The sequence below is a fragment of the Paralichthys olivaceus genome, chromosome 11 (assembly GCF_024713975.1).
Source record: "Paralichthys olivaceus isolate ysfri-2021 chromosome 11, ASM2471397v2, whole genome shotgun sequence".
NCBI classification, from domain to species: domain Eukaryota; kingdom Metazoa; phylum Chordata; class Actinopteri; order Pleuronectiformes; family Paralichthyidae; genus Paralichthys; species Paralichthys olivaceus.
Window position 1 is genome coordinate 12,557,636 of NC_091103.1, and position 22,938 is coordinate 12,580,573.

General features: G+C 39.5%; 1 protein-coding gene across 6 annotated transcripts in view; it reads left to right on the forward strand.

The window, feature by feature from the left end:
* The window catches only part of dync2h1 (dynein cytoplasmic 2 heavy chain 1), a 117,279-nt gene that overhangs the window by 28,034 nt on the left and 66,307 nt on the right, over positions 1–22,938 (forward strand). For all 6 annotated transcript variants that reach the window (XM_069533924.1, XM_069533922.1, XM_069533925.1 and 3 more), the window contains exons 22-50: positions 202–329; positions 720–869; positions 1,051–1,256; positions 2,066–2,221; positions 2,326–2,440; positions 3,329–3,499; positions 4,233–4,391; positions 5,839–5,907; positions 6,129–6,283; positions 6,612–6,744; positions 6,822–6,939; positions 7,020–7,132; positions 7,236–7,349; positions 7,634–7,784; positions 11,271–11,476; positions 12,289–12,471; positions 12,761–12,943; positions 13,274–13,497; positions 13,749–13,864; positions 17,415–17,614; positions 17,786–17,917; positions 18,553–18,685; positions 18,934–19,141; positions 19,241–19,370; positions 20,003–20,158; positions 20,371–20,630; positions 21,095–21,341; positions 21,880–22,031; positions 22,221–22,365. In XM_069533924.1, coding sequence (XP_069390025.1) covers positions 202–329; positions 720–869; positions 1,051–1,256; positions 2,066–2,221; positions 2,326–2,440; positions 3,329–3,499; positions 4,233–4,391; positions 5,839–5,907; positions 6,129–6,283; positions 6,612–6,744; positions 6,822–6,939; positions 7,020–7,132; positions 7,236–7,349; positions 7,634–7,784; positions 11,271–11,476; positions 12,289–12,471; positions 12,761–12,943; positions 13,274–13,497; positions 13,749–13,864; positions 17,415–17,614; positions 17,786–17,917; positions 18,553–18,685; positions 18,934–19,141; positions 19,241–19,370; positions 20,003–20,158; positions 20,371–20,630; positions 21,095–21,341; positions 21,880–22,031; positions 22,221–22,365 — 4,613 coding nt within the window. The remainder of the gene's footprint in view (positions 1–201; positions 330–719; positions 870–1,050; positions 1,257–2,065; positions 2,222–2,325; positions 2,441–3,328; positions 3,500–4,232; positions 4,392–5,838; positions 5,908–6,128; positions 6,284–6,611; positions 6,745–6,821; positions 6,940–7,019; positions 7,133–7,235; positions 7,350–7,633; positions 7,785–11,270; positions 11,477–12,288; positions 12,472–12,760; positions 12,944–13,273; positions 13,498–13,748; positions 13,865–17,414; positions 17,615–17,785; positions 17,918–18,552; positions 18,686–18,933; positions 19,142–19,240; positions 19,371–20,002; positions 20,159–20,370; positions 20,631–21,094; positions 21,342–21,879; positions 22,032–22,220; positions 22,366–22,938) is intronic.

Genomic DNA, 22,938 nt, shown 5'->3' on the forward strand with positions numbered 1-22,938 from the left:
GATTTATTGATATTATTGTTTGTAGGCTGATATATATACTGTGACGGAACTTCAACCATTTCACTCCTATCAAATTTGTATGCGACATACATTTTTCCAGTCACAAACCAAACTCATGTCTGTTTCCATTTTACTTTCCATTCTGTTGGCCTAATAACATCCTTTTACTCTTTTATATGTCATAATTCTCCTGTTGTTCAGGCCACACTCAGGCCATAGACAGTTTTGTGTCAGAGTCAATGGAGGCCTTGTCCATTAGACCAGAGAACATGGAGGAGATCGGTGCGGCCAGTGGCAAATATAGTCAAATACTAGCCAGCAAAACTGAGGTAGGTCAAACATACACCTCATTAGGTTCACTATTGAATGACAATACTAATGCTTCATATTAGTCCCTTATTCAGTCAGCATTGTCTTTTTACAAAAACAGATTAATCATCCAACATTTAGTTGAATCGTTTGCTATATTGTCAAAGAAATTAAAATCAAGTCTTTGACATTGTTGCATTTGTTTTTGACTTTTCAATAGAGGTGTCTTTCCAGATCAGAAAGTAAATGATGTTAGTTCCTGTTCCTCATTAGACTGATTTATTTTAATGTATGGAGCATTTATGTTGTACTGTTACAACCATGTCTTGTCATTCCATGTGGAATGGGCCAAATGTTGGACCTGACAATCAAAACTAATAAATAACACAATATGTATTGTTGGTGTGTAGATCTTAGCTCAGTTCCAGTGTGTTGAGGAGAAGAACCGCTTGCTGCGAGCGGTGGCAGGATCAGGCCTGGACTCACTGTCCTCCCTCAGAGCCAAGTGGGACAAACTGGAGCTTGTCATGGAGAGTCACCAGCTCATGATCAAAGAACAGGTGACATAGACTCACAAACTCACACATCTTGGATCATGATTTAAAAACATCCCATCATAAAGTTTCTCTAACAGTAACTTTCTGCTACTATTCTTTTACCTGAAGTCTCTCCTCTCTTCTCTGTCTTTCTTTGGCTGTGCTCTTCTTTAACACACTGTATTTGGCCTTGTTCCTACTGTAGGTGGAGGTAATGCGAAGTAATGCTGCTGGTCGTATCGACAGCTACCGGGCAGATCTGCAGCGGTTTAAGGCCCGCTGGGACCAGCTGAAGCCTAAAGACGAGGTGCTTGAGAGCGGTGACCATGCTGCTCTATTCGCGTGCCTCCAGACCATCAGGGACAAGCAGCAAGAGTTCCAGGAGCTGGAGCTTGTCCGCAGTAAACTGCTGTAAGTTATGTTTTAATATACTGAATTTATGCCTTCATGCCATCTGTCTGCCATCTGTTTTTTTTAACGTGACATCTCAGGAACACCTTGAAGGAATCTCACTTGCACTAGAGGACGGGATTTTTCGTCGTCAAAGATCAAGGTCTCTGTGACCTCAAGAATTCATGTGCTGATTCTGAAAAGAAAAATCATGAAAATGTCCAATAGAATTAAATGATGAAGTGGTGAAATTTAATATCCAAAAGGTCAACTTCACTGTTTCATCATAATATTCTGCAAGAAGACGTGCCTTGCAATTTTACAATGCTGCTACTCCAAAGGAACAGCAGGTGAGATTTCCTCCATTGTTCCTGCAACTTGACTGGTTGGTGGTGGAGGTCATTTCTTCACTCAGAGAGTCACAACAGCTAATGAAGATGATTATTGCCTTCATCATTTTAGAACTGTTGTGTTTGGATAAAATTTAGTTGTAAATCCTTTTTCTGTTCATAGAATTGTTAGTAACAAATTCTGATGTGGTAAGATTGAGAAGATATAACCATTTATATTAAAAAATATATTAATGTTCTTTTGGTTTAAAGGTTTTGTTTTCTATTCATGTATTTTGCAAAGCTACTCCTCCTAATCATCAACACATTTCAATTGACAAACACAACCCTGAAACAACGAGAAGTACTTTATGATTCATGACTTTGATACTTCAATAAAAGTTTATATGTGGAGTCTCAGGTTTTACCTTTACCACACAATCAAAGAAAGAAAAAGTGTTTCTCTTAATTCAATGATTATCCTTCCTCTCCTGTCCTCAGTGAGGACTGTGGCTATTTTGACCTGGAGGCTCCAGATTTCTCTCTGGCGGAGGAGACGATGAAAGATATGGAGGAGTGTGGCCAGATGTGGGGTTTGTATGAGGAGTGGCAGCAAGGCTTCACAGCGAAGGCCCAGGAGGACTGGATCACCTTCAGGTAGAGGGTCAATAGCTCTGTATTTACTTTTAGTTGTTTTTGCGGTTTGATCGTTACTGTGTGTTCAGTTTACTGTTAATATATATGTTTCTGTTATTTTATAGGAGTAAGACGTATGTGTTTGAGGAGTTTCTGTTCACGTGGCAGGAGAGACTGAGGAAGCTGGAGCAGCCAACTGCGATGTCTGTCAAACTACAAGCAGAAGTGGACAAATACAAGGTAGACTGCAGAGTTACAGGAATCATTCATTGTGGGGGTTTTTAACTTTAGTTGCATACTCAGTAGGAAGACTCTGGTCTTATTCCGGACAGAAATAAAAATCAATTTGAACTTAAAGGAAATTTTTTATTTTCAACTTGACTTAGATCTTTTGCAAGTGACACATGGCTGTCATGATCATTTTACCCCACACACTCATATTTAAGCCGCCAAAGAGTGTTGTATGAGTTAAAAGATTCAACAATGAAAGGGAAACATTGGAAAACACCACTATAACACCAAAGAAGCACATTGAAGATTAAAGGAATCTGCAACTGCAACTTCAAAATTTAAGCCACAGTAAACCTACTCAGGTCAGTGTCTCTGCCAGGGACTTGAGTAGAAAGTATTACTCCTCCCATTAATATATAGAACTATGTATAATTTAATTTCAGTTTCTGTATTTGAATGCCCCTGATACTAACTATTGTTATTGCTGAGAAGATTGTTAAAATAATAGCTTAGTCAGTGTAGCACTATAGGACAATAGAAATATGAAATTCAAAAGGGCTCCTCTTTTGTGGAGCATATATTCGACATCACAGACAGCCTGTTACATAAATCTGTATCTTTTTTTCAACTGCATTTGTAAAACCTAAATCGTACTTCCTCTGTGTCTCACAAGAGGCATTCATAATTTCATGGTACCAGATATATAAACTAAATATTGTTTTGTTTTTTAAGTATTGTAATCATTGTAAGCGCATGAAAGTGGTCGGAGCATTGTCTTCAAGTAAGAATTGTATGTCATCATAAATAGGACAGAAAACTACTCATTATAAAATGACATTGAAAATGACATCTTATTCTTAATTGGTTTTTCATGACTGTTTCTGTTTGTATGTCTAGAACATGGTCCCAGTGCTGAAATACGTTCGTGGGGAACACCTGTCCCAAGACCATTGGTTGGATATGTTTCGTTTGCTGGGTCTCCCACGAGGGACAACGTTAGAGAGACTCACCTTTAATGACCTACTGAGTGTGACAAATACCATAATAGAAAAGGCTGTGGAGCTCAAGGTTTGTACAAACACATATGAAAGTGCTTGTAGATACTGGGTCAAAGCAGACGACTATTCAAATGGTTCAAAATGTTTCGTATATATAAAACAACTATCATCCCAAACCTAAACTAAATGATATTTCTTTGGGAGGTTTGGGATGATAGTTGATATATATACGTATTAAAAAGAAAAAAAAGTTAACCATGAATATTGCAGTAAGTGACAATGGACATCAGAGGGCAGCAGCAAGTCATAAACTCTGAATTCAACATACTGTTTTTTGTAAGGCTTGTATTTGTACATTGCATTTGTCTGTACAGAATCACATGCATATTTACATACAATGTGTAATTTAAGGATTGTGTGTGTGTTGATAAAATAATAATTATACAAGAACTTCTTAACTGATCATGGTTGAAAGTAAAAAAACAACCTCTGCCTGTTCCTCAAACCTAATGCACATATACAAATCTTTAACAGCATTAGAACACAGTGATATATAGATTTTGGCTGAAATATAACCAATCAGTTCGGAAGAAATAAAAAGCATACTGCTTGTGTTCATCGTTCAGGACACTATTTTGTCTTAATTTGAATCTGATATGAAAATTTGGGTAACCATGACAACATATGTTGTGCTGAAGAAGAAGTACTTGCCATCCACCCCAGAAATATGGATCTTATACAATCTTGTACTTGTTTCTATAAAACGTATATAAGTCGTGTGATCAAGCTGCACTTGCTTTAAGGACCTGAACAGCCGTGCCCAGGCTGAGGTGACGATCAGAGAAGCCCTGAGGGAACTGGACTTGTGGGGAGCTGCAGCCACCTTCAATCTCACTGAGTACACAGACAGCAGCAGCCGCACTCTCACCCTCATCAAGGACTGGAAGGATATAGTCAACCAGGTAGACAAATATGTGCTCGCATATATAAACCCAAAACACACACATTTAGTTTGTGTTGACAAAGTGATTCAGGGTTTATCTTTGGCACTTGAAAGGTTTTATTGAGTAAAGCAAAATACAATTAACTATAAGTGGTTATAGTTTTATCAGCCACACTTGATAATAAACAACTTGTTCAAGCAGATCATGGCATCCACCCACAGGAAAAAGGTTGGATGTTACTGGATTTTAGGTTTTGAGGAGAGTTTAAAATGTCTTTGTTTAAAGTCATTCTGTTGTAGATTTACTTTGACATTTATGGTCATTGTACTGCTGCATCCCCCAACGTCTACTGATCCTGGGCTGGCAAACAGCCACCCTGATGTTATCCTGTAAGATCTAGACAGTGTCTCTTACTGCACTGATGAATATCAACTCTTTGAGATGACTTTGCAACCCTTTCCAGTTCCATGTAAATTGTGGTGATTATAAATCTGAGAAGTCTTTTGAGTGATGCGTGGTTAATATCATTCATTTCAGAAAACTGAAAGCTGTCCTTATTCATTGGAACTCCAACACACCCCGAGGGTTCACATACTATTAATGTTTAAATGATTTATTCAATATCAACAAGAACAAAACAATGACTGTGTTTGTTCATTATTGTAACTTAGATGATCATGAGTGATCAGACCATATTCAAACATAGTTTTATCCATGAATGCTGGTAATTCCAAACAATCCTCCATTTCCTTGCCTCTGTACTTTCTGAGAAATGTAAATCAGGGTTTAGGGCTGATCATTGTACAGAAATTACTTTTCACAAAGTTATTACAGATTTACTGCTGGAAGCTGACTCTGCTCAATCTTCAGGTGATTCTTTTGGATGAAGGAATGAAGAAACATGACATGATTACTGTTTTTACACTGGCTGCCTTTGGGTTGTTGAATTAATTTGAAAATGTGTAGAGCAAAACTGTGCCTGGTCTCTGAATATATTTTTAAGTTTTCTACCTCTCACTGAACAAGTATAAATGTGAAGGTATCTTATGTCTGAAAAAAATGGAAAATGAAGGTAGAGATAGAGATAGTACAGTTGCAGCTATGAGCCTTATTACTGAAGGATGTTTTGTTGAATGTGATGTGTTGAGGTGTCTCATATATATATATATATATATATATATATATATATATATATATTTGTTTTTGTGTGTGTGTGTGTGCGCTTGTGTGTATATACAGTATATATTCAGCTGTTGTCACTGTTAAGTGTGCACATCCTCTTGCCTCATTACTTTTGTTAATCATCGTTCCAGGCAGGTCATTTGACTTCTATTGACCGCTCTGTAGATTTACTCTGAAGAAATGGAAATGTCGTGAGGAAAATGCAGACATATCTACTGGCTCATTAAATTAATTCTTTAGGATTAGCAAACATTGGCTTTATCACTGCTCTATCCTCATCCAGGTGGGAGATAACCGCTGTCTGCTGCAGTCTCTGAAAGACTCTCCCTACTATCGCAGCTTCCAAGACAAGGTCAGGTCAAAGGCTTGAATCTATGAATACACATTTTGAATCAGTGTTTTACTTCTGTTCATGGTAAAAGTCAATTTCACTTTGACTTTAATGAAAGATCCAACTGATTTAACTTAATCCAGTGGTTTTTGTTTGTGGTTCCCCCATATGTCAAGATTTCTTAAATTACTGAAGCAGCACAGACCACTGTAACGGTAATTTTTCTTGTACTGTATATCCAGGTCAGTCTATGGGAGGTTCGTCTATCAGACTTAGATGAGTACCTGCTGAGTCTGAACGCCATCCAGAGACGTTGGGTTTATCTGGAGCCTATTTTTGGACGAGGGGCATTACCCCGGGAGGAGGCCCGCTTTAAACGGGTTGATGAAGACTTCAGGTACTTTTCTTTCTTGGTCTTTACTGTTAATTGGTTTTACACATCAAATATAGATTTGCTCATTTGACCAAGACATAGAAAGAGCATTGTCCTAGCCATCAGATTTTAACTCTCAAGAGCATCAGCACATTATATATAATGGTATTTTTTGTCATGCTGCAAATAACATAATAGAAAATTGTATTACACCAGCAATTATATTGAATTACTTGTCAGCCAACAATATATTGGTCATATGTTACACTAAGATTGGTTCGAATAATACGTTTTAATATTCATTTATTTTAATATTTATCTCAACAAAACTTTTTCTAACTATGTATCACAGGTCTATAATGTCAGACATTCAGAGAGACAACAGAGTCGTTTCTCTGAGCTCGAGGGCCGGCATCAGAAACTCCCTGGTCACCATACTGGATCAGCTGCAGCGCTGCCAAAAGTCCCTCAATGAGTTCCTGGAGGTATTTTTCTGTGCATGTGTAACATGTTGCAGGCATCACATATCATGTATTCATGTGTTTTTGTGTGGTTATTGCAGGAGAAGCGTTCTGCCTTCCCACGGTTCTATTTCATTGGAGATGATGATCTGCTAGAGATTCTTGGACAGGCAACCAACCCGACAGTCATCCAGTCACACCTCAAGAAACTATTTGCTGGTGAGAAACCTATTACCTGTAAGAACTACCTATATTCTCTTGGACGGGGAATCTCATATGTGAATGTATTATCTGTGTAGGCATCCACAGTGTTGTATTTGATGAGCAGTGCCAGCACATCGTCGCCATGTGTTCTTTGGAGGGGGAAATAGTGCCACTCAGGAACCTCATTCAAATCTCCAGCCTTGTGGAGGTAAAGTAAATATATATTTCATGTTCTGTAATCCATGTGGGTTTTGTTTGGACACTTTGTATGTGTGTTATATCAGTATAATTAATGCAGAAATTCTTTGCAGGTGTGGTTGAGGGACCTGTCTGTGGAAATGAAGGAGACTCTGAAGCACCTACTGTATGAATGTGTGTCAGCAGGGAAGAAAGGGGAGGTGGACCCCTCACGCTACCCATCACAGGTACACATGCTTTTTATATTAACATACCATAACATGTTTATATAAACATACAATTTGTGTTCTCTCTATATATTCCCAAAGCTTTTTGAAGTACCTGGTAACTGAATGGAGTCTGAGTTCTTTTTTTTTAACCACAATTACCTTGTTCAAGTTGAGATCCAGGACCATTTGCCAGTATTTTCTCATTTCTAAGACCGTGTGACTCAGGGTGTGAAAAAGCTTTTCCTGTAAGAACATTTTGTTAAATACTCAGCAGTGTCTAAACTTCAGTGTTTCTGCTGTAGATTCTGTGTCTGGCCGAACAAATCCAGTTCACTGAAGATTTGGAACGAGCTTTAAAAGAGCAGAATCTGCAGCAGCTAGAGCTTGAGCTCCATACAAAGCTGGAACACTACACCACAGTGGACACGAGTTCAGAGGATCAAGCCAACACAGGTAAGTCTGTGAGTGTGTGTATGCATTGGTGAATACGAATATCCTTTCAGAAATTGTTCCTTTTGGTTATGAACAAATGTAGTCCACTGCCACTGACACCGTATCTTATTTATTTTAATGTGACCAATGAAAATTATTAGTATAAAATGCAATTGTACTGACTTTAAAGATGTTAGCTGTAGCTGTTATCTATCCAGCAGTGGTATACACACTGATTGGGTGTAGGGAGTGTCAATCTGTACTGTACCAACTAGTCTTCATGTTTGTGCCAACTTAGATCTGTTCACTAACTTTCTATACGACCAGCAAGCTGGTGGATGAGTGGGGATGCAATTCCCCCTTTTTTAAAGTTGAAACCGAGGGGCATAGAAAAGAATAGTAGGACACTGCTCTTTATACTCATGCCCTCACTCACAAACACACTGACCATCTTGCAGTCAGACTGACCATTTTCAGCACCGGAAGAAATCATACATGTGACTGGTGGTCGGTTGCTATCCATAAATAATTTACTAACTTTAGCAGCCAAGCAAGATTTAGCATAAACCACCACCAAAATCTAAGAATTGCTGGCTTTGTATGACCATACCACCTTTAAAATTTGCTCGGAACACTCAAAGTATGCAAGTGTTTGCTAAAATGTAAAAAGCAACTCCATAAGCTTCACCTCATCCCTGAATATGCTTAGCCATGTTACCTTTATTTTCCTGTTGTGTTAATCAAATTGTGATCATAATCTGGGACATCATGAAAAATTATGATCACACCAAATGCACAATTTTGTCTTGCTTTCTTAGTCCTTTCTTATTTCTGCAGCAGATTGTTCAACCCTGTCCTTTTTTTCAGTTTCTGTTCACATTCTTCACAACATTAACCTCTTTTTGAAAGTCCTTAAAAACTGCGACTACTTGACACTTCGTTCCACTATCTGACTCCCTCTTGTGTTGTTCATGATTGCACTCTGATCATAATCTTGGGTTGTTACTCAGCACTGAGAGATTAATGCCAAATGCCTGCTCTTGTCTGAATCTCTTGATAGCCAGACACACACTAGAGCCTGCAACCAGCCGGTAACCTTTAATGCCACTGACACAGTAGCTGGCAGGATAATATCACCTGGGGCTGAATAAACATAAAGCCTTTTTACAGAACTTGAATTTCAAAGAATGACTTTCAAATTTTAATAAAGATTTCTTCATGCATGTGATGAAAAGATCGTCCATAACCCTGTGAGGCATCATTCCATGGGACGTTGCTGCCAAATTCCAAATTTATATGCCATGCTGTGTAGCCTGTATATACAGTATATACATCCAAGAAAGCTTGCACACAAAGTTGTACTGGCGGAAAATCCCCTTTATTCATTACTTTAGCAAGTCAGTCAGATTTGTAGAATAGAATTTCAGCAAAGCAATTTTAAAAGGACTGTTATAAATGTACACATGGAGCTTGTTTCCATGATTTCATCTAATCAAATTACTGGCTCCCTCAACACAAGCAGGTATCCTGAAGAGGCTGTAGATGACTAGTACTGATTAAAGCAGCTAAAGTGATAACAGGAAGGATAATCTCATTACCCAGTCTACATAAATGAACCATAAAAACACTCAGGCAGTGGGAGCAATCCGCCTCTTCTGGCAGAGAGATAAGACAGGATGATGAACATTTGACATGTTGCGAGCCTCTGGGTAAAGACTAATGTCAGTGATGCCTTCTTTCATCCAAGAAATAAAAAGCATCAAAAGTACATAGGAGATGGTATTTCAACACCTAATAATTAAACTATCAAGTCCCAGCTTTAGAGATGGATGTTGAAAAGAACCACAGAGATTTTTGATTTTAAGAGCAACACTTGCAATGTCTGTATGAATAATCTTTTCTGCTGCTGGATTTTTTGGGGTTGTTGCCAAAGTTTGGCAGTAAAAAGAAATTCTGTTGATTATATATATGGACTATAGTAATTTGTATATGCATGTAGTTTAGCACTGTCACAGTAAGAAGGTAAGCAATTAGAATGCCCAGCTTGGAGTCTGTGTAGTTGCATGTTCTCTGTCTTCCTCCTACAGATTGCGGTTTGGTTGATTGGAGACTATAGGGGTTAAGTGATTTTAGGTGTGCATGTGAGTGTGCATGTGAATGTGAATGGTTGTCTCTATATATTGGCCCTTCCTCATACACTGGAAACGCCGCCTCTCACCTAATGTCTGCTGCGCTTGGCTCCAGCTGCCCCTACGACCGTCAGAAAATGGATGGATGGATAGTTATATGAACTTAATCTGTCATTCTTAATATAATTATTATTATCATTTGGTTTTTGCTCAGCTGTGAAACCATCCTCTGCCCTAACTACAGAGAAACAAAATTATAATGGATGCTGCACAAGTCAGTACAATGACACTTTCATAAACGGCCTCAAGTGTCTTTTTTTCCTACATTTTGTGCAGCCATAAACAGTTAAGCAAGTATTTGTTGATGATATTGATTTTCCAGGATATCAGTGTGGTGGCTGCATTCATGTCAGACAAAGTGTCCCACTCTAAGTTGTTGTTTAAAAATATCACCTGGTATGTTGGGTATGTTTGCACAGTAAGCGGTTCCATTTGTTCTTCTCACTGATCGATACAATTCTGCATTTTTTTTACTTGATAAGAGCTGCTGCTGTTTTGTGGGAACACAGAAGCTATTGTTATTCTGTCTGCATGCTTACAGTGATGGTTTTACCATCTAATTCACTGCAAAGCAGCCTGGCAGGGTTATCTGTCTAATTATCTAATGACCTGGGGTGTTCATGCAGAACACTAAATAATGTTGTGCTTATTATACCAGTGTAAAGATGAATAAGACTTTTTAACATTCAATGTAACTGATCATGAATAGGGAGAAAGAGAAACTAATGTTACATGCGGTTTATCATTTAAACCAACAGGACTATTAATGGGCAAATACAGGACTGAGTATACAATGTGATAATACAAAAGTTTTTGTTTAGTGATGTGTATATTTTTGTTACTTTTAAAGTTGAATTCTGTACGTGTGATATCCTCTTTTTTTATAAAGCTTGTTTTATGTGTGTATGCTATAGCCACAATAACACATTTAACCAGCAATTTATAATTGGGACAACATACCCGAGGATCAATATAGCTAAAGTATTTTGATATACAAACCATCAAAAAAATAACTTAACCAAAACTAGGAATTCGGGAAGCTGGCCAAAAACAAAATAAGATGTAGGAGGCTACATAGGCAAAGAAGCGTAGGCCCAGAGCAACCACCTAAACTAAATAAAATAGAAAAAGTAGCAAACAAAACCTGTGAAAAGCTGGATTGCCAGACGAGCAGACGGCGATCTCCCCCTCCAGCCTCCCTCATGTAGGTTCCACTCATCTTGGATCAAAAGCACCTGAAGAGAGAAGAACCGGATGGGCACATGAATAAGTGTTATTTTCCTGCTATCCTGATACTCATTCATATCTCCCTGTGCAGAGTCCAGTGTCCTGCAGCTGAAGCTCAAGGCTCTAATCCTGGACATCATTCATAACATCAGTGTTGTGAAGCAACTTAAGCAGGCTCAAGTTAGGAGTCTTGACGCCTGGGCCTGGAAGAAGCAGCTGCGCTTCTACATGGGACCTGACAAATGCTGCCACATACACATGGTGGATGCACAGTTCAGCTATACATATGAATACCAGGTATGTCGGAATGTAGTTACTGTAATCTTCTTTCTCTGTAACTGCCCATGAGACAAATATTCACAAACATAACATAATATTTCTAGGGCTGCACCTCACCTTTATTTTCACAAAAGGATATTTCTGATTAATATAGAATATAATCAAGAAGTAATATGCTTACTAAGCATGCCTGTATTAATAGAAAACATTTGCTTTTACAATTCAGGTTAAATAATTAGTAATTTTCATAACTGGATACAATTATTTTCTGTAGTTTTAATGTTTCCACCTGATCAGTCAAGGGGAATGAAGTGCAGTTTATTAACAATATGCTAATGCATGTCTGTCCTGTCAAAGTACGATACATTTAAATATATACATCCTAGTGTCTCCTGGAGTCCATACATATTTGTAATTGAATTATTTTAATCATCGTTAACCAGAACAGTGAAGAAAACCGTTGAAGTTTGAAATTCAAGTCTACTTGAACTTTCTTATTTCATACCTATTGGGGGCGCTGTGAATGCACAGATGAGCACTGAATCTATCTTGCTGTATGTCCCTCCTCTGCAGTTTTCTTAAAAAAGTCATGCAAGAGAAAGTCTTAGTCATTTTCATTTCCCTTTGCTTGCCCTTCATTTGTTTTTCATTCCTCACTTTTTTAAGCAGTCATCTTCCTGTTTGCCTTGGCCTTTTTCTCCATCTCATACACCCCATCATCCACCCTTCTCTCACTCCTCCTACCTTCTGCCTGGTCATCTCACTGCATTTTGTCATATTCTCTCCCTCGCTCTCTCTCGTGTTATCGCTCACTTTCTTCTCCAACTCAGGGGAATGCAGCTAAGCTGGTGCACACTCCGCTGACTGATAAGTGCTACCTGACTCTGACCCAGGCCATGAAGATGGGGCTCGGGGGAAACCCCTACGGACCTGCTGGCACAGGAAAAACCGAGTCGGTCAAAGCCCTCGGAGGGCTGTTTGGACGCCAAGTGCTGGTGTTCAACTGTGATGAGGTATTAAGATGCTCGCTGAGATTATATGAAGGGTTTAACTTTTAATACTCAATTTAAGACGACACACAACTTTCTCTGCCAGAAACTTTATATCACAGCTAATTATTCTGGAAGCAAAACACATATGAGGATCTAGGTATTCACATTTGAATGAATAGATATCTGGTATATAGAAGAAAGACACACCGTCATTGAAAACGTGAGAACACACACATGCACAAGATTGATAAATGAAAAAAGAAATGTCAGGGATAACACATTTTCTGGTTTGCATCCGTCTGTCTTTCAGGGCATTGATGTGAAGTCAATGGGACGAATCTTTGTGGGCTTGGTGAAGTGCGGAGCATGGGGCTGCTTTGACGAGTTTAACCGTTTGGAGGAAGCAGTACTCTCTGCAGTTTCCATGCAAATTCAGGCCATCCAAGACTCTCTCAAACATCACAAGTACACGTGTGAACTGCTGGGAAAGGAGGTCAGAAAATTATAAAGAAGAGATGCAGAGAAACACTTTTCAAATGCTAATTACGCCTTATTTCTCCAGGCCGCCTTATGTCCTATTACATCTACATTATATAATATAACAGTATATATGATATATGTTTATAGTGGCTATTTTAAACACATAAATAAACACATCATTACAAGTTTTTAACTTCAACCTGCCATCATTGCCTTTGTTTTGAATCAGTTTTTCATCTATTGTGAAATAATTGCTTGGGTCAATAATCATCAGCAATCATACAACCTGTATTCATGTCAGTGTAAAACACGATATCACTTTTCCTTCCTCTCTGTACACCAGGTGGATTTGGACCCAAACTCTGGAGTGTTTATCACCCTGAACCCGGCAGGAAAAGGCTACGGAGGCAGACAAAAACTTCCAGACAACTTAAAGCAGCTGTTCAGACCTGTGGCCATGAGCAGACCAGACAACGAGCTCATTGCAGAAGTCATTCTGTATTCAGAGGGCTTCAAGAGTGGAGAAATACTGGGACGCAAATTGGTTGCAATTTTCAACCTGGCCAGGTAGAAATTTCTAGTCTCTTTTTTATTTGTTTTCTATGCATTTAACCAATTTTGTCTTTTTGTCTGTGTGGTTCACTAAGTGGCGTTTTTTGTTTCAAACAGTATCATGCTGTGTGTGTTGAATTTATTTGAATTTACCTAAAGTACCTCTTTTGTATTCTATTGATTTTGTGGATAAGTTTATCCTCTACCTCCCAACCCTTAATTCTGCTACAACCGTTAATTGAGCATGTCTGTATTTGTCTGTCCAGGGAGCTGTTGACTCCCCAGCAGCACTATGACTGGGGTTTGCGTGCTCTGAAGACGGTGCTGAAGGCCTGTGGCAGTCTCCTGCAGCAACAGAGGAGGAGTCACGACAAGGACAGGAGTAAGACCCACCACCCATCACCCCCCGCTATATGTTTATTGAATTCCGAGTACAATTTTTCTGTGAGGTATTTTTACTTTTCCATTAGCTGAGTATGACAGGGCAGTTAGGAGGAAGTAGATGCATCAAGGTATAGGTCATGATCTCTAGTCACATTCATAGCTGTTGATGTTTATTTTTGCTGAAATCAAAACCATTTTTTACAGGATAAACAATCAAGAAACATTTTGCATTTGCCTTTTTGTTTACATTCTACAATTGATTTATAGATATTTTTAACAAAATGTATGGTTTAACTGTAAAATATCAAGCCCCAAATAGATTTTGTTGGATTTTGTGTTCGATATATCGGCAGATTTATAGGTATTGGAAATTTTTAATCCTCTAAAATCAGTATCGGCATCTGCCCCCAAAATTCCAAATTAGTCAGGCTCTAGTACACAAAACATTTTTGCTATAGGGAAACAAAACTACACAACACAAAACATATACACATAAAACATACACTGGGTGATTTCACTGATGACGTCCTACTGTCTGTAGCTGAAGTTGTGCTCATCAATGAAACAATTTGGCGTGATCTTTTAGTTTAATATGTGTCTGTTGGTGTTACACCTCTGTAACCAAATCCTCATCTCTTTTTGAGGCTAATGACTTGAGTGCATGGTATAAACAAACATATCTTGTTCTGCCGCATCGAGTTTGATCATCTCTTTTTATGTTGCATCATGTCAAGTCCAATATGTTATAGGAGCACAGTGCAAAATTGATGGGGTCCTGTTATGTACTTTCTCGTAACAGATTTCAGTGACCCTGCTACAGATGATTTGTCTGTTTAAAATTAGGCAGGACAGGGTTTATTCTTTTAGAGATTGTGCCGGGGGTATTTTTTAGATAAGATCTAAAAACTGATGTATTCTGATACCCAAACAAAACATATTTAAGCCATTATTCTACATAATGTATTTGTTGTCCATATGATTTTTGTAAGGTGTGTGTAAGAAGGTAGGGAATGTTGCCATGATCGTTATTATGTGACATATAGGTAATGAATGTAAATGCGGATTTTGAAGATTTTTCAGTTTTACTTAACACATTTCATGGAACAGGAATGTTCTAGTGTCTGCGTTGATGTCTGATAGTGGAAAGCTGCTAAAGTTTGCAATCAGTGATGCACCAGTTTGATACAACTCACCGACTCAATATGAGATTTTATTCATGCTTCACAGGTGGAAAAAATTGTATAGTAATAAAGTACAAAATCCATCAAGTAGCGCAATTAAGCAGAAAGGACTAAATTACCATTTTACCTGCAGCAATCTATCTGAGACAGCCTAATTTTGGGTTGTCATTCTGTGCTACTTTGCTGTCTCAGAGGATTTAAAGACAACTACGTGTGTCATAATTCATGGCAAAGAACCACAAACAAGCCCAGTTGAGATGTTTGAAGACTAAATGTGCTAACCCCCAGTGGTGAGTGGAGCCAATATCGAACTTCTGCCTTATAAATGCACAACAAATGATGACCATCAGAAATGTTCAATATTTAATGTTTAGATAAGATTTTAATCAATAACAATAAATCAATAATTTACATTTTCATTATTTAACACTTAAAGGTTCAGTGTGTAGAATTAAGTGACATCTAGAGGTGAAGTTGCATGTTGCTGCTGAATACTCCTCTATCATCCTCCCCTTGCAAACATGAAAGAGAACCTGTGGTGAACTTCAGTTGTCATGAAATCTCAAAAGGTTTTTCTTTGTCCAGTTTGTAAACAGTAAAAAACATGGCGGCCTCCATAGAAATATATAGTTTTTAAACATAAAGGGCTCATTCTATGGTAAAGAAAACAACAATTCATACAATTTAGATGAAACACACTGGTGAAAACATCACTAGGATTATTTTATATTCAATATCTGCCAAAAATGCCTTAGACCTAAATCACACTGGACCTTTAAGCACTCACACTTACTTTAGTGTAGTTACATAACTTCTCATGTCTCTATAGGGCATTATAGTTAAGATAAAAAGTTGTAGTATTTCCAGTTTATGTTTTTAATATCTCTGTGCCAGTGACAGTCAGTGACCAAAGGTATTACGTTTTCAGGTCGTCTGTCTGTTCATCACATTCTAGAGAACAGAATTTCTCAGGAACATCTGGAGGGAAACCTTTCAGATCTGGCACAAATGTTCACTTAGATTCACAGATTAAAGAATTCGATTTGGGTGGTCAAAAGTCAAGGTCATGGTGGCCTCACAAAAAATGTTCTGGCCTCTTTAAGAAGCTCAATTTTGCTTCCAGGGAATTTCTTAAAATGTTGACCAGTTAGCACTTAGACTCAAAGATGAACTGTTAAGATTCAAGTGGTCTAAGGTCAAAAGTCACAGTGACCTCATGAGACTGGAGGAGGAGCCATATAACCGTGGGGCAGTAATTCTAGTTTTCCACATTAAGTCAATAATGTAAATTTCACATTTGGTTGAAGCGTCTTTAAAGCATTTCTCCTGGAAAGTGCTGAGACTGATCTCCTGAGCTGAAGACAGAAAGTTATAGAGCTGATGAAACAGATTAGACGAGCATGTGACGAGTGAAACTTCTACTGGTTTGTTGACGCTCATCCTTCAGCCAGCTGGGTCACACTGCAGAGCGTTTTGTTTATCTGTGTCTCCCTGTGTGGATTTCTCTCTTTAATGCAGTTTGATCAACACTATACATGAGTGTACTCAAACATCAAAAGGTTCTTTTGAACAGCACTTCTCTCTTTCTCCTCTGCTCTCGTCCTCGCCCTCTAAAGCCTCTAATACAGACACATCAATTGACATTTAGCCCAAACGCTCCCTCCTGAAAACTTGTCTTCCCCTGGGCTTTTCACTCGTCTGTACTTTTGTCCTTCTACATTCTCCTGTTCCCAGAGACTTTGCCAGAGTTCTGTTGTTTACTGCTTCTATACCCTCCCCCCCCACACACCTCCTTTCCCCTCCTCCTGACCTCTTGTCAGCTCTCTCTCTGATACCTAGCTGTCGATGCCGCTCTCACCATTCTCGCTCGCCGCCCTCCGTTTTCACCCCCCCGCCTTCCCTTCAAGTCTCTTCTTTTCAATATTTTCCCTTCTATCTTTCTGTTTCTAATTTTCCTCTCTGCCTCTTCTTGAACCCATCCCTCTCTCTTTCAAATCCTCCTGTTCTACCACCAGCCCTTTATCTTGCCAACGCACACCGCATGGAACCCCTGTCTATCAATGAGTCCCCAAGGTGCTGTGTTTGTCTCTGTGTGTAGTCAGGCCAAGTGCTCCTCTCTCTGTACCACATTCGTGCCTGAGGGAAAGGCAAACATCTTTGGTAAACAGAACAAAAGTATTGACAAACCTGTAAATCATGACAAGCTTTGGTAATTATCACTTTTACAAGCGGGAAAGGTTAAATTTCATAACCTTGTTTTTTTGTCTTCTCTATCAAGCCTGTGTTTATACTTTTCTGCATATAGTCTGTTTTTACAGTGGTATACATCACGTTCATACTAAATCAATCTCTTTCATCTACATTCAGTTCAGGAGAGCAGTCTGGTGGTGCAGGCCTTGAGACTGAACACCATGTCCAAGCTGACATTTGCTGATAGCTCTCGGTTTGACGCTCTGGTCAAAGACGTCTTCTCTGGGGTTAATTTCACTGACGTGGAGGACCATATACTCATGAATGCACTCGAACACGTCTACAAGGAGGCACGACTTGAGCTCATACCCAGCCAGGTGTGTGCATGCAATTAGTAGCTGAAAACACACGTTATTGTCATGATACATGGTGTGAACTGGTGTTCAGACAATATTTGTTATCACTCTATTAAATGTCTTTGACATTAATTGATTTTGATGGTGGACAAATCACACATTAATCACTGATTGTTTTTACAATCTATGTAGCTGAAGAAGGCACTGGAGCTGAATGAGCAGCTGAGACAGCGCATGGGTGTAGTTATTGTCGGGCCAAGCGGAGCAGGGAAGTCGACACTCTGGAGGATGCTCAGGGCTGCTCTCAGCAAGACAGGCAGAGTGGTGAGTAAGAGATGAGCTGCATACCTGGAGTTTCATTCATCGATTCCACCTGTATTAAAATACAGAAATGCTGTGTTATACAGATATGAAGGAGCATAAAAAGCACTAATATGGCAGTTAATGGGTGAATTAAAAAAAAAGTTCCTAATCAAGGTTCCCTCAGATTCTTAAATAGTCTAAAAAAGGAGTATACAATTCAATAATCTTAATGAAATTTAGGACTTAAAAAATAAACAATATTATGTATTAGGTCTTGACTAAATTTAGGTATGTCTTAATTATGTTAACATTCATTTAATCAGATATTAGGATGCTGTAATAAACTAGAAACAAGACTAATGCAGAACTCAACTACACTCGAGGTGGCTGTGGAAAAGACTATGCATACCTATTGTCTCCCCCTGTAGTTTGATAATGTGGTGTTTCGTGGGTTATTCTCTAGGCTACTTCACCTTATCTTTTATAGGGGAGGTGTAAGTAATTCTGACACACTGATGATCCTTCATATCTGTTGTAATTGATGTAGGTCTCAAATTCAAATTCGTTCATCATAGTCTTAAATAGTGTAAAAAGTTTCTTGTTGAATCCTGCAGAAACCCTGCTAATGTTGTCTTGCGGACCCTGTATCTCTACAGGTGAAACAGTACACAATGAATCCCAAGGCCATGCCCAGACAGCAGCTGCTTGGACACATAGACATGGACACCAGAGAATGGGCTGATGGTGTCCTCACACACAGTGCCAGGAGCGTGGTCAGAGAACCACAGGGTAAGAAGGAGACACATCTCAAATAGATGCAAATATTTCATAATAAACTTTTGTCTTGCTTAGCCAAACTTTTGAAAACTTGTTTCTTTAACTTGAAAAGTTCTTGCACTGCTCCCAGTACTGTCTACAGAGACTGAAAACAGTGAGCCTGAAGGAGGCTAACTTTGGTACGCTCTGCACTGGATGTATTTGGATTGAGGTGTGTATCTACAGCATATGAATGTATATGTGTTTGTGGTTTTTTCTAGAGGTGAGCTCATGGATTGTGTGTGACGGCGACATTGACCCAGAGTGGATTGAGAGTCTAAACTCTGTACTCGATGATAACCGACTGTTGACCATGCCAAGCGGAGAACGCATCCAGTTCGGCCCCAATGTTAACTTCTTGTTTGAGACTCACGATCTCAGCTGCGCCTCACCAGCCACCATCTCTCGTATGGGGATGATCTTTCTCAGGTCTGTGAACCTTTCCGGACATCTTATTGTTTATTTGTATAAGTTTCAGCTGAAAAATCAGCATCACTGATTTATTTAACCTACAACTTATATCTTCAGCGATGAAGACATTGATGTTGGGGCCTTGGTCAAGTCGTGGTTGAGGGGTCAGCCGGAGGAGTGTTGCAGTAACCTGGAAAACTGGCTGGGAGACTATTTCCAGCGAGCCCTGGACTGGGTGGTCAAACAGGTACTGTGTAGAGGATGGTGCTATTCTACATCACCAATAGGGCTGACAATCTTCCTCTACAATTATTACTATGTGTACAGCATTTAACGTGAGACTTATGGATCTTCTAGAGATTTGGGGTCTTGTGGAGTTTACAGCAAAATAGACAGTGCAAATGATGTGTTGCTAATTTTTGGACCAGCAACAGTACAACTTTCATGAGCGTCTCAATTTCTATATCTGTCGAATATATCACAGATGTTAAAATGTGAAGCAAGTTGATGAACGAACCAAACTGGAGCCATTGAGCCAATTCATTTATAAAACAAATATGAATTTGCTTTACAATGTAAATACAGTATTTGAATAGTATAGATTTTTTTTCAATATTTTAAACAACATTCCTCTTCCGAAATTCTTTCCAATCTAATCTACACACCGATTTTTCAGTCAACTATTTCACTGTGCTGACAGTTTAGGCCTAAAAACACTAAACATGTAGCAGGATTTTTCTGTGTGTTTCAAAACTGAATTAGTTTTGATTATTAATGTTATAACATTTCGATCAACTCACAAAAATCTCTTGCGACCAGGCTCATTGGATATTTAGTTTGTAAATCAGACTCATATAACCCCTTCTCTCCTTTCATCAGAATGACTTTGTGGTGGAGTCCAGTCTGGTGGGAACAGTGTTCAATGGTCTGTCCCATCTCAACGCTGTGACGGAGAGAGGTCAGTTTATTGTTGGCCTTCTTAGAGGTTTGGGAGGGAACCTCAATTTCAAAACACGACAGGAGCTTGCCAAGGAGGTAAGAACCCTTGTGTTTTGTATTTCTTTTTTATTTTTAGCATGGGAAGACGATGACATTAAGAAGTTCAATTTTAGGATTTAAATTTCATTCATGCCTCCCCTGAAGTTTGTAGTAATAGTAATAGTAGTAGAAGTCACTATATGGTATGGAACTGCTGGGGTACCACTCCAAGTCCTGACGTGTGCTCTTATGTCTTTGTACTTCTGTAGTTGCTGAGCTGGGCCAGAGAAAGTCCTCCAAACACCAGAAAACCACTAGACACCTACTATGATACTGACAGCGGCCATCTAGCAGCCTATATATTCCAGCGTCCTGAGGGTCTCACACTGGAGCAGCTTGCTCATACTCACACCCTACCTGTTATAGAGACCGCAGACATGCAGAGAGGTCTGCACTGTTTCTCCCCGTGGCTCACCGCTCAGCACAGGCAGCCCTTCATGGTGGTGGGGCCAGAGGGCTGTGGAAAGGGGTAATAGCACATTTGCAGAAAAAACACCCATCATCAACATACATGTTTATATATACAAATAAGTTTCTTGTGTATGTGTTGTTGCTTTGTTTATGTATGTGTACACACAGAGTTGTTGCCTCAAAAGTAGCTGCCTCCAATTCCAAATGTTTGAAACACAAGGGTCGCTCAGTGTGCCATTATTACTCCCCAGCTTAGTCTCCAACTCTTTCCATTTCTAATCATCTTGTCTTGCTTCACTTTACCTAAAAGGTCACTGGCTCTGGGTTTGTCACTTTAGTTCCTTGAAAAAAATGTTTCAATTAATTTACACACACCTATACAGTAGAGAATGTAAATGCGCATTCACCATGAAAAGTAGCATTAAGACTTCTAGCTGAAGCTGTGAGATCATGTCTGTCAATAACTAAATACAAGTGAGTATGTATTTCTTGATGTTCTTTCCATGTGTTTTGTGTGTCTAGCATGCTGCTGCGCTACGCCTTCTCTCGGCTGCGCTCCACCCAAGTCGCTGTGGTTCACTGCAGTGCACAGACCTCTTCCCGCCATGTCCTCCAGAAGCTCAGTCAGACCTGCCTGTTGCTGAGCTCTAACACTGGCCGGGTGTTCAGACCCAAGGACTGTGAGAATCTGGTCCTTTACCTGAAAGACATCAACCTGCCCAAACCGGACAAGTGGGGGACAAGCAACCTCACTGCCTTCCTGCAACAGGTATAGCTGATACACTGACACAAACACCAATAAGCAAATAATGAATGAATGGATGGAGGGAAGCTGAGACTTTGACGCTGGTTCCTTTCACATCAGTGTGGGTCCAGAGCTGTCCCATCGTACTTTCTCATGTAGTTTTTGAACCCTTTCATTAACACACAGCCTTAGAAATTCATTCAAATAATCCATCCCTCCATTATCTAGGACCGCGGTGGGGGTGGAGTCAATCCCAGCTGACATTGGGCGAGAGGCAGGGTACACCCTGGACAGGTCGCCAGTCCACCACAGGGCTGACATATAGAGACAAACAACCATTCAAAGTCACATTCAAACCTAGGGACAATTGATAATATATAAAACACCAATCTGCATGTATTTAGAATGTTGGAGGAAATACTGAAGAGGAAACCCCCATCGTCATGGGGAAATCACACAAACTCCACACAAAGAGTTTGTGGTTTCAAATTCTTGATTATTTTTGTTATTTTTTTATAATTTAGTCAGACACATCTAACCTTACACAATGTCACTCCTCCAGGTGTTGACGTATAAGGGATTTTATGATGAAAATCTGGAATGGGTCAGTCTCGAGAACATCCAGGTGGTGGCCTCCATGTCAACAGGGGGTGCTGTCGGGAGCCATTCGCTCACCTCCCGCTTCTCCTCTATAGTACGCATCTGCACCATTGAGTAAGTATGATGCAAGCACCCCAACTCTAATTAATTCACATACATATGTCCATGTCCACCATCTGTCCTCCTCTCTCTCTCTCTCTCTGTTTTGTTTGTCCATGTTGCTGTTGCTAACCCCAACCCTGACTTACCGTCTTGTTTCCTGTTACATCCGTCTCTGTCTCTGCTTCCTGCCTCTGCCATCAGCTATCCAGACAGGGAGCAGCTTCAGACTATCTACTCAGCGTACCTGCAGCCAGTTCTTCAGCACAGTCTTGGCGGCCAGGCAGCCTGGGCCAGCACAGGGAAGACACACCAGCTGGCTGGCTCTCTAGTGCAACTCTATGAACAGGTAATGAATTGGACTGGAGTTTTCATTCATGGTCTTATTGTAGCAACAGATTCTTTCTTGAGATACTAAAGGCATCAACAAGTCACAGGAGACTCCAGATGTTGAATTTGAGAAAATATGAGGGACATATAAACACTTACTGACAGGCTATTGTGATCAGGAAGAAGTTATTATACCGATTTGCAGCAAAATAGCATCGCCCAAGTACTTTAAAAACATGGCTTTTAATTCCCGGGTTCAGCTGAGTGGTTTGCATTGCTCATACAAACATAAGTATAATACAGGTACATACATTTCAGTTTACTTAACATCCTTTGTGGGCCGTACTAAATTATTGGTAACATTTATCACTCTAAACTCTCTCCGATGGCTGTAACAGCTACTTTTCAGTGCAGTGTCTGATGGCAGATAGATTTGATTCTACAAACTCACTCCTGGTTTTAGCGAACAATAAACGTACCTCAAACAATTCAAACTAGCACTGGAACAATTTGACTTTGTCCAGTGCATGCAGCTCAAAGTGGTAATGAGGTTCTATTGCAGAAATTCTTAATGAGGATCCAACGTCATAGC